The 17,832-nt window shown below is 38.0% G+C and overlaps 1 protein-coding gene across 3 annotated transcripts in view; it reads left to right on the forward strand.

The window, feature by feature from the left end:
• The window catches only part of LOC115781262 (voltage-dependent calcium channel subunit alpha-2/delta-1), a 68,113-nt gene that overhangs the window by 42,263 nt on the left and 8,018 nt on the right, over positions 1–17,832 (forward strand). For 2 of the 3 annotated variants that reach the window (XM_030730816.1, XM_030730817.1), the window contains 14 exons: positions 1,094–1,102; positions 1,490–1,550; positions 1,629–1,720; positions 2,787–2,868; positions 5,296–5,358; positions 5,901–6,004; positions 6,488–6,577; positions 6,665–6,732; positions 6,820–6,858; positions 7,061–7,132; positions 16,558–16,710; positions 16,854–16,906; positions 17,325–17,380; positions 17,509–17,638. In XM_030730816.1, coding sequence (XP_030586676.1) covers positions 1,094–1,102; positions 1,490–1,550; positions 1,629–1,720; positions 2,787–2,868; positions 5,296–5,358; positions 5,901–6,004; positions 6,488–6,577; positions 6,665–6,732; positions 6,820–6,858; positions 7,061–7,132; positions 16,558–16,710; positions 16,854–16,906; positions 17,325–17,380; positions 17,509–17,638 — 1,072 coding nt within the window. The remainder of the gene's footprint in view (positions 1–1,093; positions 1,103–1,489; positions 1,551–1,628; positions 1,721–2,786; positions 2,869–5,295; positions 5,359–5,900; positions 6,005–6,487; positions 6,578–6,664; positions 6,733–6,819; positions 6,859–7,060; positions 7,133–16,557; positions 16,711–16,853; positions 16,907–17,324; positions 17,381–17,508; positions 17,639–17,832) is intronic. The other variant, XM_030730818.1, reaches the window with a different exon arrangement.

Raw genomic sequence — 17,832 nt, forward strand, 5'->3', positions numbered from 1 at the left:
GCCACAGTGTGCTCTGATAGGAAGATTGGACTCTAAAGTTCTCCATACAGCCATATTGAGTTTCCATTTGGAGCCAGACCACCAAACCACCACCTTAATCCATCTTACCTATTTCCTGCAATACTTGGTTTCTGCAGCCACTTGTTCTCCTACTATATTAGATTGTCCTTAAAGCAAAGGGTGAGCATACTGTAGATTTTTTTTATTTATATATATATATATATATATATATATATATATATATATATATATATATATATATATATATATATATATATATATATATATATGTATATATATATATATATATATATATATATACATATATATATACATATATATATACAGGAATCTTGCATTTGTTGAATGCATGGTCTAATACTGCAGTAGAGGAGGTGGTGACAGATAAGTAACGAACAAAAAAACTGCAGATGAATGAACATGTGGAAAGCCATGGGACATAAAGACACCCTTTCCAGTCTGTAGAGAGAGAGTGACGATGAATCTGCTTGTTATGTTTTATATGTGAAAGACATTGTTTCATCCTGAACCAGATTTCCATGACCCCAAGGAAACTCAGTGCTCAGTAATTGTTTTTGCAGACTTCACTGCGCGAGTCAATATATTTTAAAGGCAATGTCCAAGATCTCTTCATTTTAAGAGACTAGTGAATGATGGCCATTTATACCTATCATGTCATTTATATGATAAGAATTACCAGACAGTTTTCTTTTAATAAAATCCAGAATCATAGCAAGCGACACCTTGGAAGAAATTTTTTTTTCTCAGACTGTTGTATATTTACATCTTATTTCCTTGTATTCACACGGTCTACCCCACCTTTCATTGTTTTTACATTTTACTTTTCTACAAAGTGCAATCAATTCTTTATGTATATATACAAGATTTGTCTATTAGAGCTATTATTTCAGTGTAGCATAGTATTTTATTACCTACTGTAGGGAATATTCACAAATCTCAGCATATTTTCCCAGGTATGACATCATTTGTCAGATGACAAATTCATTTGTATCACTCTTTGTCTTTCCTACTTTCACCTCTCCCCTGTTCTTTTTCTCTGGGGTCACAACAGGGCAAGAAGGCAAGTATTTCTCAGACAGTTATTCTCTCGTAGCTTCCCACCCTAACTCCATTCACACTCTCTTCCTTAATCCATCACCTCATATCTGTCCAATTCTCTTGTGTCTGTGTGTGCCTATGGATTTTGGAGCCTGTTATGGAATGTGCACTCTTGTTTCTGTGTGTAAACCAAAAGAATTTCTGTTTGTCTGCTTGTCATGTCATCTCATAGTGCAGAAGTTCATATGTAGTCATCACACATTTAAGCTACTTAATTGTGGAATTATATATATATATATATATATATATATATATATATATATATATATATATATATATATATATATATATATATATATATATATATATTTGGATACTATAATATCTGAGAATTTGTCTTTTTTTTAAGTCATGGAGACCTTACAGCAGGAGAGGTTTGATGAGTTTGGTTACACCTACATTGCTCCACGGTGAGTGGTCTTCACATTTACTATACATCTTCGATATACTATACTGGAGATTCCAGCTGACCAATATTGTTTCTTAAGGGAGTACTGCAAAGAGCTGAAGCTGTCACTCAACAACACCCAGTTTCTCCTTGAATTCAACCAGTACATTGATAGAAACACTCCAGATGCTTGTGAGTCATCCATCTTTTTCAGTGTTGTTTCACTTGACACATTTGTGCTGGTTTCATTAGTTTCCTACACTGTTTCTACTCATAGTATATATATATACCTAAAACATTAGGCAGTGTGTTGCATTCCCAAAGGTGTGTATTAGTTGACATTTGTATGTATTCATGCATGGAATATTTTACACTTTGTTGTGGTCTAAAACATTTTCCACTCTCAAATCTTGATGACCAGGATCTCAAGGTCAGAGCACAACTTTGGCCATTGGTTACTATACTCTAAGCAGGATGATATCAGACTCATCGACTGAGTTTCCGAGAAGCCTAATGCTGTCATGCCACACAATGACTCACAGTGTTCGATTTGTCATCACCTAATGGATCTCACCCCAAGTATGGCTTACCACCATCATCCAGCTAATGGATCAATGTACCATGATCCATTTTAACCCAAGGTCAAGTCATATACTTTGGCATCGATGCTCTTTTTGCTGCTGTTTATGCAGCACGTTGAGTCATTGTGAAATGTTATGGACATGATTTAAAACAACACTCAGGAGATGTTGTGTTGAAACCATATGGATAAAGAAACGTGCCTGAATGATTTCATTTTGAAAAGCACGGTTTTGAGATTTTAACTCAGCATCTTGGCATCATCTCCCTCCTAAATATACAACAGCCAATCCTTCACAAAGTCCACCCGCTTTCTGAATAGTAATAGCCACGCAAGTCTCCCTGCTGCATGGTTTTCGGACAGGTGCCATTAGATCTTTTTTTTTTTCCTTCATTTAACTAGAGAACAACATTGGCTGGACACAGCTGCTATTTTTCAGACCCTACTTTTACCTTCATGATAACTAGTTTTATTCTTACATTTAGCAAATGAGAAGGTCTGATTGGGCTCAGTTCACTGACGCACATTCCAAAAGCATAACTTATTAATGTTCCCTGCCCAGACTTGTAAACAATAGACTGCAGCTTTTTCCATTACTATAATTCACCTGTCACACACTGTTACTGTAGTGCTGTAATGCCTGAAATATGTAAAATATACCTTGTCTTTAATCCATAGGTAATGTATCCCTTGTGAGTCGGCTGATCCTGGATGCAGGTCTGACAGCTGAACTGGTTAAACTTTGGAACGAGCAGTCGATGTGAGTGCCAAAACTTTTAGGTCCTGTCTGTTATAAGCAATGCAGATAATTAAAGCTGAAGGTCTGCTCTTCAATAACATATTGATTGTTTGATTTTAAATGAAGTGGTGCTCAGAGGCAAAAGGGATATATTAGTAAATCTCTTGTGTATAGCAGTTTCATCAAATGTGTGCAAACATACATGAAAACAGTATATAAGGTAAAAACAGAGTTTGTACAATTCTGTTGAGCTTGAAAGTCAATAGTTGGTGTGACCACCTTTATTCTTCAACACAGCCTGAACTCTCTTAGGGAAGCTTTCTCATTTCTTCATTTCTTTGAGTGGTCTTCAGGAATTGTCCAGAGTTCTTGAAGGACATTCCAAAGGTCCTCTCAAGCTTTTCAGATGCTCTTGCATGGTGGATCAAAATCAGCTGGTACTTTTCAGTGTTTTGAATTCCGTCAGTTTTGACAAAATCCCCAACACCACTGGTTGAAATGCAGCTCCAAACAATAACAAATTTTCCACTATGTTTTGCAGATGGCTGCTCCATACATATTGATGATGATTTGAACCAAAAATTTCAAATTTGGGTTAATCACTCCATGAAACTTGTTGCCACTGATATTCAGTCCAGTTCTTGTGTAATTTGGCATAGCTCAGCCTTTTCTCTGTTTCCCTTCCTTAAAAATGGCTTCTTGATAACCATTCTTCCATTGATACTATTTCTTACGAGGCTGCATCACACAGTAGATCGATCAACTGAACGGGCAGATATATCTCTCAAGTTCTGTATTCTTTGCTATTTCTTATGGACATGACTTTCAGATATGATTATCTGCTGTAGATTGTTTTAGAGGCCTGTCACTTCTTCTTCTGGCCTCAATTTCTTCCTCAAAACTCAATTTTTAAAGACAAGGTTTCTGCTAAGAGGTCTTTGAGAATCACCTTATTGGTGCAAAAATAAAATGTTATGCCTGTCAAACTATGATGTATTTGGCATGTTTTGTAGAATTGACTAAAGAAATGGAGACAAATGTATTTTTCAACAGGCTGAGAATGACGAACCACCTAAAGATACAATTTAGAATTGTTTCTTTGCTAAGTCTGTCTCTTATGTATAGAGATGACACAGGTTCATCCCTTGAGTGTGGGCCTTCTTTTATGCTTCAAAGCTCAGTGTTAAGTGCCTTAACAAACAAACAAAATTCCTCTTAAATGGTTAGCTAAAAGAACTGGACTGAAAATGAGTGAAAAAGCAGTCAATGTCCAAAGACAGACTTTGAAAGACCTTCAAAAAACCTGGGGAAGTATTACTCAAGACCATCCATTCATCTACCCAAAAACTATGGACCACTACCCTGCCCAGATTGGGGTTACTGGGTGGGAGAGGGCCTCGCCAGCTAGTATCTGATGGTCAGGCCTTAGCCCATGGGGCCAGGCTGGGCTCAACCCAAATAAGCCACATGGGCCACCCCACCAGTGGACCCACCACCCACATGAGGGGCCATAGCAGTGTGGTGCAATGTGGATCAAGCTCGCCTCAACACACAGCTTGGGTTCTGGACTCTGTCTCCTGGAGAGGGGTTAGGCTCTGTTCCACTCTGGAGTTGCCCTTAGTGAGAGGTGGCAAGCAGATATGGGTATAGTTGTATCCCCCCAGTTTGCCATCTGCATACTGGGGGTTTTCCCCAGTAGATGAGATGGTTGCTTTGCTGCATCTCTGGGCTGGTGAATGGCTTTCTTGGGGTCCGTGAGAAAGGTGCTGGAAGGTGCCCCATCTGGTAGCTCCAGGGGGACTTCAAGTGGGCAATGACTGTGTGATCTAGAGGGGTGTAATTGGGAGGATGGGCCTGCCTGAGCTGAACCCGAATGGTGTTGTGCAAGACCACTTAAAAAAATTACAAGAAAGTCTGGCTCCTTGGAACGAATATAAAGAAATGATGGGTGGCTCAAGACTTTTGCACAGCACTCTATACATATAGAGTACTGTGCAATGGAAAACTGTTCTGTTTGTACACCACTGTGCTGAACTACCATAGCTGATGATTACTTCATGCACAGTTTATTGGCTGAGTCAACATTTCACTTCTTTCTTCTCGGCTATGGATGATTTGATCACAACTTATGAGTGAAATATGATGAAAGCAAAGCATAAAATGCATATTACACCCAACCATACTGTGCTCTGCCAAGACGCTGTTTTGAGAGGAAAATAAAATAATTACATCAGTGTGTGCTTTTATGGTATGCCCCCTTGTCTGAAATAATCCCAGCACACTTTTACACACACTGAAGGGTATCTGTTTAACATTATGACATATAGATACAAGTGAATGGGTGTAAAACAGTTTGTGTCTGTAGTCTGATCTCAGTTCACAAATGTTCCTTTTCTGTAATTGTGAGTGTGATTGACTTTGATTTTCTGTTGCTTTCCATGTTCTCAGGGATGGGATAGTAGCCAGGTTTGTAGCCACAGATGGAGGAATCACAAGAGTCTATCCAAGAAGGTACTCTGTTTTTTTTTTACTCTTAGTTTCTCTGCTATCTTTAGCTTTGGGAAATAGCATTGGATGCTTTCCCCAAATATCTTGTCGTGAAAATGTGTAAAATGAAAATTGATCCAGACTGTAATATTTTTAGGTTGAATGCTTTTGGCTGCTTTACTCACCTGCTTCGCTGGGTTATTTTATAGAGCATGGAGGATTAAACTCTTTTAGCTGAACTCCCAGAGCTTGCCAGGCCAGCACAGGACAGGGGTCAAAACTACAAAAACCACAGCCAAATACAGCAGATTTTCCTCAATTTCTCCTTAATTGCCTGAACTACATTTAGGGGCTCCACTTTTTCAAAAATAACATTGTGACTGAAAATGGATGCGTACAGTCTTTCTTCTCACAGTAAAACATAATATACAGTTAGTTATTGCTTTTGCTAGAAGATTTTATATATCACCTATCAAGGAGTGTTTAGACAGATCAAACACATTTACTTGATGTTTTATGGCTGTAATAGACCACATAATATTACACACCTATATTAATGTTTTCAGCGCTGGAGAAGAGTGGACTGAGAATCCCGAGACATATGAGTCAAGCTTCTACAAGCGGACCCTGGACAATGAAATTTATATTTTCACAGCTCCATCTTTCAATGGTAAGCTTTCTGAAAGGTTTGGATTTGCATGCACATTTCTGTGTGTAAGGATCTTCAGTGTGGTCTGGCACTGAGCCTTTTCTGTTCTCTACCTTTGGACGCCATCCCAATCCTACTGGCAAAGATCAGGCTCTCAGGCCTCTGATATCACTCTCTTTATCCTTCTCCTTTTCCCGCTGTGTCTTGAAGTGCTCATCCCCACCTTTCCTCCCTCCTGTCCCGTATACTTCCTGTCATCTCCACTGATCACTCTAACAGACATCAGAGCAGTGATGAAGCCATGCTTAAAGCTACAGTACATGTGACTGGATTAACACATGCTTGCTTTACAGAGCCTGCTCTTGTAAATTACGGTAGTTAAAATGTATGGAATTTTGCACTGAGAGTAGACCTTTCTCTCTGCCTCATGCTTTTAAACATGATTTCAGTTAAATTGCCACGATAACTGTTCATCTAACCTTGTGCATCTTTTCCAAACTGCAGCAGAGAGCAGAGAGCCTGTGTCTGAGTCAGGTATTCTAGTGAGCAAATCAGTGGATCTTGTCATTAATGAAGTCACACTTAAACCAGCAGGTCAGTCTTGCTAATTCCATACTGATTGTTTCCTATGATGAAACGCAACTGAAACGACCTCTGTCTGATCTGCGGTTTGTTCTGCAGTGGTGGGAGTGAAACTCAATGTCTCATTCTGGATGAACAGTTTCATGAATGCTACACTGAAACTGAATGTAAGTTACATTTTATTGTTTAAAATATCTGACATATGTATCTATTACTGTGCTTATTTTTTTGCCTCACTCATTTTTACCTTTCAGTGCAAGGATGAGATTTGTGGCTGCCTGAGGAATGACAAGGTACAACCATATAAAATACTACTTATAAAACACACTTTAAACCAGCTAATTTTAGTAATCTAAATATCATCATTTTTTTTCATTTTTAACCATTATTAACTATTACACATAGACTGAGCCTGATTCAAATATATTATATTATGCATTTAAATACGTATTTTTTCACATTTTTTTCATTTGGTTTTTCATTTTGGTTTTCTAGCACGTGGACTGTGTGATTTTGGATGATGGAGGATTTCTTCTCATGTCCAACAAGGATGAGTACATTACCCTGGTGAGTAATCATCAGCAATCTTTACATTATTGCAGCCATGTAAGCATCACTAACTTCACTTTTTCTCCCTACAGACTGTGATCATAAAAAGCTGTGGTCACAGGTTTAGAAAGGGTGAAATCTAAGAGTTTGCCAGCAGTCATGTTTCTTGTCTTTTCTATTCATTTTTCTACTTGTCTACATACCCAGCTCCTCTTACCTTTGACAGAGAAATTCATCAATCATATATAAAGGTCAAATAAAGGACTTATGACTCATTTACAACAATGGCCTGTTTGCTTTTAGCTCTACTTCTCTACTACAGCAGTACACCCATGTGTCTGGTAAAGTAAAGCTCTAGACACTGGACGAAGATCAAAGGAAAGGCTCCGATGGGTCTTAGTCAATCATGGAAGCTGTACTGAACTGTTTCCCCTGTGTATGTGAGAAGTCCGCTCAACTGTGTTAACTCCACTCTTTTAGGCTGCCTTCAGCCCCAGCCTGTCAGTTGTAGGATATACTGTGGGTTCAGAAACATTTCATGTCAGTCAAGACAGGACATCTGCTGTCTTTGATCCATTCTACCATCACAAAATCTGACACATGCAGTTTACTCTGAGTATTCTTTTCCACATTGTGAAACATTTGATGCCCTCAGAGACTATGCAAAACTTTTTTGTTCTATTGGAGAAAAGTAGTTATATGCTGCAACAGTAGTTCTATGATCCATAGACAGGAAACCCTCATTAGGCTTAACAGCACACCTCTTTACTTTACTTTAAATGAAGGCTATAATATTAGCCTTCATTTAACAAGGAAGTGGAACACAAAATGAGATTAAGAATCTCATTTTGTGCCTTGGATTCAGATATTTTATCTAGGATGTTTTTCAGTGGCGGAGAAAACTTACAGTAAATACTTAATAACCTGACTGCTCATGCACTGCGTTCACCATTAAAGTGCTCTCTTAAATCAGCATGAAAAAATCCTGTGACAGTGCCCCCAGTCTAGCATCAACATGTGTGATTAGTGACTGGAGCGTACCACCACTCTGCATCTGAGCACTGGATAATGAAAAGGTTTTGTCACACATACCTGTAGCAGTGCCACACATCATGCCGCAAGGCTGCCTTAAAGGCAAAAATGTATATGTCATTCATATGATTTCCATAATAATTTTGAGAGTGATAAGTTAAAGCTCCTTTTTTCCTTTTTTTTTTTTTTTTAAAAAAAGGCGGTGTGATTTGTTTAAGCCATTCATTGTTTCAAGAAAGATGATTCAGCAAGATCGTATGCCCTGTGTGAATAATTTGTTGGGATTACAATACTGTGCATAAATGGTACTTCACATAATACCATCTGATTGGTCTCAAATTCGTCCTGCAGCATAGCAGCCACAAACATACATTTAGAAAGAACCCTCTTTAGCCACAAGTAAAACAAAGAGTCCTGCAACAGATGGCAAGGCCCCACAGGGTGCTGATCTCAATGTCACTGAGTCACTGTGGGATTACATGAGAGGCAGAAGACTTTGACACAACCCAAATCCACAACAGAACTGCGGAAAGCCTGAGCATGTGTGGAAAGTTCTACATTTCTCTGAACACCTTACTTGGCAAGCAAAGTTACTATTTTGTACTAGAACTACAAGAAAGGTTAAAGCTTAGTGTGGAAAATACAAAAGTTTAATTACTGAAACAATATGTATTTGCAGAATAAAATAAAAAAATATATATACAGGAAATGATGTAAGTTAAACATCAGTTTTGTCAAATTTGTCAACACAACAGGCATCAGAACGCTTTGGTGCACATGTGTTTATTTAGACCAGGATGTTAGTGTGACTGTGGCTCAACTGTCTCTGCTAAGTGTTGTGTTTGTATTGTAATACTTTTTCTGGACTTCTTACATCTTTTCTGGGGAAATTTACCACATAGTAAAGCAAAGAACACTAAAACCATTAAAATTAAAAAATAAACATGGAAAAAAATTAGGTTACATTATAACTAACCTCATAAGAACCAATAGATTCATTGGTTATTAAAACTTCAGTAAATACTGCTAAATAAATACTGACCATTGTGAATTACTGTTAAAGTAGAGAAGTTGATGATGATTACTAACCATAAGTAATGTTGTAATTTATGTTTGTGTGTCATTGTTTCCTGTAATAGAAAATCACTTCATGGAATATGCTTCGTATACTGTATTGTAACATTGCAGAATAAAATTAGATTTCCACTCCAATTAAGAGGAGGTAGCAAAATGTCAAAAAAGTAACTTAAAGGGCCAAATTGTTTTATATTTTTGACATCAAATCGCGGGCCGGAAGTAGGGGACGGGGCCGGAAGCGTAAATGTTTTCCAGCTTGTTTATTTAAGAAAAAATCCAGAAAATTAGTGAATGAAGGGATATTTTTTTATTACATTTTTGTATTATACTTTCTGAACACTCTACCTGAAAAAAAAGTTTTAATTTGTTCTTGAGTGATCATTTTGTACACTTTATTTAAGAAAAAATTCCAGATATCACAATGTATGGGGAAAATTGTTTTGTTACTGTTCTAATGTTTCAGAACAAAAACTTTTATTTTGAGAAAATATTTTCTATTTACCTATAAACCTTACCCAATTCTATCCTGGTTTTTAACTAATTAATGATCCAAAGGAAAAAAAAAATCACAGAACACTTAAACTTCATGAAAATTCTTCATAATTATTAAAAAGTATTGGTATCAGTATCGGCAATGCTGGCCCTGTGTTTACTTGGTATTGGGTCAATACCAAATCTTGCAGTATCGCACACCACTACCAAGAAAGTGAGAAGTGGTTGTCTGGGAGCGGGAGAAGATGTCTGCCAATTCGTCACTTATAAAATTTGGCTACATAAATCATAAGGAATATATTTGTAAAACAACACTGTGAAAAAAAGCATACAGCGCCATGTAAGTTCTGCAGTGCTTCGCTATCAGACTACATCCAACGTTTATGGTCACCTAGAAAGGAAGCACAAAGAAAGGTAAGCTATATGTAAGCGATGTTAGCAAAGCTAGCAATCTGCCTCTGTACTAAAATTCTTTACCCAGCCATCATACAAAGACATTTTGTCAATATTAGCTATACATATTAAGTTAGCTAATGTTGTAGAGTATATACTGTATGTCTTAGGGTGCAAGTTTCCATTTCTTGTCAGCTATTTGCCACCTAGCTTGGTGCACAAGCTAATGTCACCTAATAATGTTTGTGAAAACATGTCGGATAATCGGACATTACTGATTTAATTTAATAATCTCGGACGAAAAACTTAAAATCGTCGGACATGTTGACCAATGTGCTTCTCCTCTAACTTTGCCAATATATTGCCATTAAATAAATCTTGAAAACCACATGGCTGAATTATTGTGCGGACGTGTTGACCAATATGTCACACATGTCCAACATGTGACAGCTCTTTACTATGAGCAATAGGACTTGAGTCTCAGTGAGAGCCATTCTTTGTTTTTGTAATGCTCTTTTGAATAGCAAAAATATAACTTAATTGATCATTTAAAAAAAATGGGCCCTATAAAAGGTTCTAAAAGTATTTAATTTAACTCTGATATGTGCATATCCCCTTAAATCTAACTCAGTCATTGTGTTTGTGTTTTTCAGACACATTGATCTTTGAGGTGGAGAACTTGATGGACAGTAAAGATGAAACTGGCTCAGAAGCCACGAATGTGAATCCAGCCAGTGATTCACCACCAACCAAATGCCCTCACCTTCTGTCCCGCTACAAGGCACACAAGAACCGCAGCTCAGTCCAGGATTCAAGTATTGTAACATAGATAAGCAAATACTTTGATGGCATCCGTGACTCTGACAGTCCATTTGTCTTCTGGGCCAAAAACCATGCCAGATTTCCACAACTCCAAAATTTTCATTGAAGGTGCTGTCAGTCCCTGCCTCCTCTGCACCAGCAGAGAGGGTTTTCAGTAGAAGAGGCATTATAATGAGACCCCATCGTACACGTTTAGGTCACAGAATGTTGCAATCTCTCATGTTTCCAAAATGTAACCAAACTTTACTTTAAACTAATTTCCATTGATGTAACTTTTGAGGTGTGCATCTACTACTTTATTGCAACCACTGTGCAGCTATATGGTTATCCTTGGTATTGAGTTTGGACTTATGAAGAGTGTTTTGCCACTGCACAGTGATCTAGCTAGTGGTTGACTGCCAGGCACTACGCCTTGCTGAGGCGCCTTCGCGCCGGGCTGAGGATTTCACCGCTTCACTTTCGGAGCTCTGCTGTCACTGCAGTTAGCAAACAGGAGGGCACCCCGTGGACTCCGCCCCGCCTAGATCACTGCTATCGTCGCTTGTGCCTGTATCATTTCACCGCAATTTGCAATCTACCACAGGGCATGGGCAGTTTCATTCACAATGTGCACACATGATCTTGTTACGGTTGTGCACGCCCTTGATATCACTACAGAAATTGAAATGACGACCGGCATGAATGCAAGGAGAAGTAAGAGGGAAAATGAAGATCAAATGAAAATTTCAGAAATGTTCAAATTGAACATTTAATGTAAATTTTAGGGCTGCAACGATTCCTCGAGTAAATAATTAGATTATTAAAAATCCTCGATACAAATTTGTTGCTTTGATGTTTAGTTTGCAACTATCAATCACTAAAATAATCAATAGCTGTGACTAGTATTCAGAAAGGCTTAGTCAAACATTACTTTTCAGCACCAGTGGCGATATTAAAGGCCTTCAAAAAAAAAACTACAGTTCCCAGCAAGATAATGTTACTTCCTGTTGTTGCATTAAAAATGAGATAGTTTATGCTCACAACATGGTGACTGATATTCGAACCTAGGAAGGTGCTTTTAGCAGCTGATTGATAAAACACCTGGAAACATTCTGCATTCTGCAAACCCATTAGTGGATAGAAATGACACTCTGGGACACATTAAATGCATGGTATATAAGTGTTACTCTTCTGGATTATATGCAAAAATTATCACTCTATCGCTCTAATGAGGCCTGATTTAGAGTTCTGCATCGGTCTTACGTATAACCGAAAATCCCCTTTAAATCTAACCTGACATGCACCTTGAGAAATGTAACTACATGTCCACAAAGACTGTGATTACTGTCTAGGCTTCAGAGGTGCTTTCCCGGTTAAATACGTAGGCCCCATCACTCAATTAGTAAGCGGGAGCGGCATTTAGTAGTTAGCATTAGCTTGTTAATTTGCATTTGCATTAGCCCCGGGCTAAAAAGAAAATTCTGGCTAGAACCCTGACTGCAGTTTTTTAAGGATTGGCATATGATGAACCTGCTCCCAATTTAACAGTTGTGTAATTTTATGGTTGAAACACGTGCAGTTAGGCCACTGAATATCTGACTTATAAAAGCTGATACATTCATTCAAAAGCAAACTTAAAGCTGCAGCATGTAACTTTTATAAAAAAATATGTTTTTTACATATTTGTTAAAACTGTCATAGTATAAGATAGATAATCTGTGAAAAGATTGAGCTCCTCTGCCTTCTCCCAGTGCTCCCAGTACTAACTGCAGAAATATGCAGCTTGGTCAGAAACAACCAATTAGACCCAGGAGGAGGGTCTCAGCACCGTCAATCATGCTTGTATGCACGCTGCTATATATATATATATATTAGGGGTGGGACTTTAACGCGTTAATTTCGATTAATTAATTACGGGGAAATTAACGCGTTAAAATTTTTAACGCATTTTAATCGCGCTTTGCACCGTGGAACGTTTCTCAGTGCGCGAGTTCCCGGCATACAGATTATATCGACGCACAATGTCCAAATTAGGGGCCGCATCCTGTGAAGGACCCGGCCCACGTCTTTCGCAGCCCACGAACACCACAAAGGCCGGAAGTGAGCGGCTAGCCTTCATATCAGCTGCCGTCACCTCTGCGTAGCTCATGTCGCCTAGCAACGTGAGTGTGAAGCACAGCTGTGTAAAAGCAGCTGTTAAACGGAGAACGAACTTTTTCTCCTTTTTGTGGTTTAATTTTAAGTCTTTAATTCAAAATAAGCTGTCAAAACAAGCATAACACATTTCAAAATCAAGGAATACAGCTGAGCTAATGATTAATTTCCAACTATAACAAGTGAGACATTAATGTTGAATAAAACTATCCAGTTATGATGCTGAACTTTAATTTCAGGAGTTTGCTTATCACAGGAGCACTTCCACCCTTCGTTGGTCTGTGTAGTAGACTGGTGGGAAAATAAACAAAATTTTGAAGTTTAAGCTTATGTATATTGATTCATTCATCAACTAAACTTAAATTAATATTTCTCATGTCAAATATTGAAATGCGATTAAAATGCGATTAATTTTGATTAATTAATTACAAAGCTTGTAATTAATTCGATTAATTTTTTTAATCGAGTCCCACCCCTAATATATATATATATATATATATATATATATATATATATATATATATATATATAGCCGATATGGTCTGGTACTGCATACCACTAAAAGATTCTGCACCAGTACGCAGTACCTGGAAGAGTGGGAGTGGCTGTCTGCTGTAAAGCCGTCATTCAGAACCAGTAAATATTTTACACTAATATTGATTGAAAACCCACGAAACAGCGAGTTCACGAAAAAGCTAACCGTGAAGTAGTGAGGGATTACTCTAACTAATTGTGTTTCATGTTATTCTGCTCAGTTTCAACAACACAGAGTGAAGCATGGGGGTGGATCAGTGATGGTTTGGGCTGCCATATCATGGCATTCCCTTGGCCCAATACTTGTGCTAGATAGGTGCGCCACTGCCAAGGACTACCAAACCATTCTGGAGGACCATGTGCATCCAATGGTTCAAACATTGTATCCTGAAGGCGGTGCCCTGTATCAGGATGACAATGCACCAATACACACAGCAAGACTGGTGAAAGATTGGTTTGATGAACATGAAAGTGAAGTTGAACATCTCCCATGGCCTGCACAGTCACCAGATCTAAATATTATTGAGCCACTTTGGGGTGTTTTGGAGGAGCGAGTCAGGAAACATTTTCCTCCACCAGCATCACGTCGTGACCTGGCCACTATCCTGCAAGAAGAATGGCTTAAAATCCCTCTGACCACTGTGCAGGACTTGTATATGTCATTCCCAAGACGAATTGACACTTTATTGGCCGCAAAGGGAGGCCCTACACCATACTAATAAATTATTGTGGTCTAAAACCAGGTGTTTCAGTTTCATTGTCCAACCCAACCCCTATATATATATATATATATATATAGTTTATAGTATAAAGTATATATATATATAGTATAGTATATATAGTTTTTGTCATAGTACCGGCAAGAATTTAAGACTACTTTCACCCCTGTATATATGTCTATGGTTCACACTCTCCCCATTGCTCTCTGCTCCGCTACAGCTTCTCCCCGACAGTAGAGCCTGTCATGAATGCTCAGACTAGTTAGCATGGCCACTGATGATGGCAGATAAATGGTTTTCCTGGAACGGTAAATTGTTTCTCCGCCATTAGTACATTGAGCAGCGCATACACGAGGAGTGATTGACAGTGCTAAGACCTTCATCCTGGCTCTGATTGGTTGTTTTTGACCAGGAGCGGCGCATTTCTACAGACGGCAGTAGTAGCTCAGGGAGGAGGTGGAGGAGCTCCACTTTTTCACAGGTTATCTGTCTCATACTGTCGCGACATGGAGACAGTTTTAACAAATATGTAAAAAAACCCAGATTTTTTTATAAAAGTTACATACTGCAGCTTTAATCTGTATGAGAGAGAAACTTGTGGCTTTAGTTCTTACTGTCGATGATTGTGCGCCATTTTTTCAGTTTTACACATTGAGCTATGTGGTTTTTAAATAGCACCCATTTTTTTTAATTGTTGTTGGTTTAAAAACAACATAACTTTATGTATTGTTTATGAAAGGCAGATGTAAAGAAATGTAAAGACTATTGTGATGAACTATGAATAATTGCTTTTACATTCTGTGATAAATGATGGAAGTCACTCTGGAGTATTAAAGATGGTAAACTATATTTCAGCTCTGAGTGTTTAATATATAGGTGTTTTTATAGGAATGTGGATCTTTCAGATCAATTTGAGAAGTGATTTTGATTTTGATGGGGCATTGGTCTTGGTCTCAACGTGGTCTCGGACCCTAAAAGTCTTGGTCTTGTCTCGGTCTCGATACACTTTGGTCTTGGTCAACATTAACGAATTTATGAATGCTATCCAACTAATACACACAAATTGTTTGCTAACTAATAATTACTCTTTTTTGTTGTCAGTTAAATGACAATTAACTAGAATATAACTGTCAATTTGCCATTTATCAATCATGTATTGTAAAGTTTTATCAAAAAAGATAAATAAATCAAAAATACTAAACGGTAATAATTCTGCTGCCAAAGTACCTTGAAAACTACTGTACTGTATGTGTGCAAGTGTCCATCAAAAAAATGTTAAAACCGTCTCTCTTTAATTTAGTGACTCAAACTTATTACACATTACAATGCATTTTTGTAACTAAGTGATGGCTCTGTTGAATTATTATAACAGAAATTATAAGTCTAATAATATGAACACCAAGATTCTTGAAAAATGTAGTTGACCATTGTGTTGGGTTGATAAATAATATCATGCAGGACAATGGGCAACTTATAAGGTATAACCTGTTTAATGAAACATATTCTGACTTTAACATGCTGGTTTTTTTAATGCTGTTAACCTCAGGCATATATATATAAGATAAAAAGCTATACATAATAGTTTGTTCATAGTTTTATTATTCAGGTTATTGGAGTTATGTTGGTGGAGAGCACTGTCTTAACATTTTGAGCCAAAACCTCTCAAAGGTTTTCAACTGATTTAATATCTGCTAACTGGGAAGGTCATAGCATATGATTTACATCATTATCACGCCCATCAAACCATTCAGTGACCCCTTGTGTCCTGTAAATGAAGGCACTGTCATTCTGTAAGAGTGCAGTCACATCAGGATAGAAATGTTTTCATCAAAGGACAGAGGTAATCACTTAAAATAGCATTATAATGATTTATAGTGATGCGTCTCTTTAAGGGGACAAGTGGACCTCAACCCTGCAAGCAAAATGCCAGCCAAATAGTGCCAGTTTTTCTGATCATTTTAATACCCCAGCCCACACCATCACAATCATCCAAAATTTCATACAGATGCATCCTGATGTTCGAAGCACACAAATAAAGCACAACACAAAATTTTATTTAAAAAAACTTTAAATTCCTGTTAGTGAAAATAGGACCCAGCTCTAGCCTTCGTTTTTACAAAACAAGTTTTACTTTTACACTGCTTTTACTCTGTGTGTGTGTGTGTGTGTGTGTGTGTGCGTGTGTGTGTGTGTGTGTGTGTGTGTGTGTGTGTGTGTGTGTGTGTGTGTACATCTGTCTAGATAGGTCAGTTTTTTGGTGAGGTGGATCCAGTGCTGATGATCAACCTGGTCAACACCTCCCTGTATTCCTTCAACAAGACTTATGACTATCAGTCTGTCTGTGACCCAGAGAAAGACAGCAAGGCAGCAGCAGGACCCCGCTCCGTCTATGTGGTTAGATATTTCAAATAAACTACCACTGTGCATTACATAGTAATAAGTAAAAAAAATTAGGATTTATTAATTAATATGATTTACGAAGCCTTACTGTCTTTGGTTTGGAATTTTTTTCACAAATATTGCTTTTCCTTCTCCAGCCTACCATTGCAGACATTCTCAGTATTGGCTGGTGGGCATCCACTGCTGCCTGGTGAGTGTACAGGTTGCGTGCTTGTGTTTCTATGTTTTGTTTTGTGTGTGCATTTTAGAGTGGGAGTACTCTTGTATTTTAGGGTGGGAGTTTGTACGGGAGTGGACTTGCATGTTGTTGAAGGATGAAGTTGGCTGGGTCAGTATAAGACAAGGGCAGTTACACAACATGATACTGCATCATTTTCTGCTTTGCTGTCCAACTGCAATATAACCGGCTTTTAAAATAGAATGGCTGATACTTCCCATGACATTTACATCACCAGTTACTCTAACCTTAGACAGATGTGTTGCTTTTACTAAACAGCTATTGGTTGAACATTGTGGAAAAAAAAAAAGGATGTTCAGAAGATTTGTTGCCTCCTACATGTGACTCATTTTGTTTTTGTTTTTACTTTTTATTGTTTTTTTTTCCCTAGGTCAGTACTTCAGCAGCTCTTCTTGGGTCTCATGTTCCCCAGTCTTCTAGAGGCAGGCAAGTAACATAAGCTGTGTATAACAAGCGGCCTTGGTTTGAAGAGACAGCAATCTATCACTTCAGTTTTAATCTCTGAACTTTTTTAGCAATCCTTTTTCTGTATTAACCCTCTCTTTTATTTCCAGCAGAGTCAACAGATGATGACATATCAGATGCCATGTTTAAAGAAAGCTGTATCACAGAGCAGACTCAGTACTTCTTTGACAATGATGAAAAATCCTACTCAGGTGTCCTGGACTGTGGAAACTGTTCCAGGTATTTGTGTTTGTTCACAACAGTCCCTATATGCGTCCATCTCAGTGGACCTTTCCACTGATACCATAAATGACTTTAAATGTGTGTTGTTGAAGATTTTCAGCTCCTTGCTGAGCGTCCATCTGTTTAATGGCCTGTGGGGATTGATCCAGAAAAGCTTCGGTTTCCTGGCTTCTTTCTGTTTTGCAGCCTGA

Source organism: Archocentrus centrarchus, chromosome 6 (assembly GCF_007364275.1).
Source record: "Archocentrus centrarchus isolate MPI-CPG fArcCen1 chromosome 6, fArcCen1, whole genome shotgun sequence".
NCBI lineage: Eukaryota > Metazoa > Chordata > Actinopteri > Cichliformes > Cichlidae > Archocentrus > Archocentrus centrarchus.